This window comes from Penaeus monodon, chromosome 25, assembly GCF_015228065.2.
Source record: "Penaeus monodon isolate SGIC_2016 chromosome 25, NSTDA_Pmon_1, whole genome shotgun sequence".
Taxonomy (NCBI): Eukaryota; Metazoa; Arthropoda; class Malacostraca; order Decapoda; family Penaeidae; genus Penaeus; species Penaeus monodon.
Window position 1 is genome coordinate 33,730,908 of NC_051410.1, and position 318 is coordinate 33,731,225.

The following is a 318-nucleotide window of genomic DNA, read 5'->3' on the forward strand; positions in this document are numbered from 1 at the left end:
CATTTAATGAGTATTACTCACTATTACAGAATTCCCACAAGCTGTGAGAATGGATGCAAACAACTCGCTGCATATTGTGACGCCCCTAATTCCTAGTGCAGCTTTGTCACAGCTATGTGGTCGTCAAGTGTTACTCAAGCTAGAAAATTGCCAGCCATCGGGGTCATTTAAAATCCGTGGGATAGGAAACTTTGTTCAGAAGGTATGAGTTCTCAGAAATTGGCTTTTTTGTCTTCAGTGTCTGAAGGATTTTTGTAATTTAGGATATTTTATTATATGATAAATTGTCTAAATGTTGCTGTGTGAAAAGCAAAGTCA

At 37.7% G+C, this 318-nt stretch overlaps 1 protein-coding gene across 1 annotated transcript in view; it reads left to right on the plus strand.

Moving 5' to 3' along the window:
• The window catches only part of LOC119589161 (serine dehydratase-like), a 7,367-nt gene that overhangs the window by 3,524 nt on the left and 3,525 nt on the right, over positions 1-318 (plus strand). The window contains exon 2 of the mRNA XM_037937748.1: positions 30-202. Within this exon, the coding sequence (XP_037793676.1) occupies positions 30-202 (173 nt within the window). The remainder of the gene's footprint in view (positions 1-29; positions 203-318) is intronic.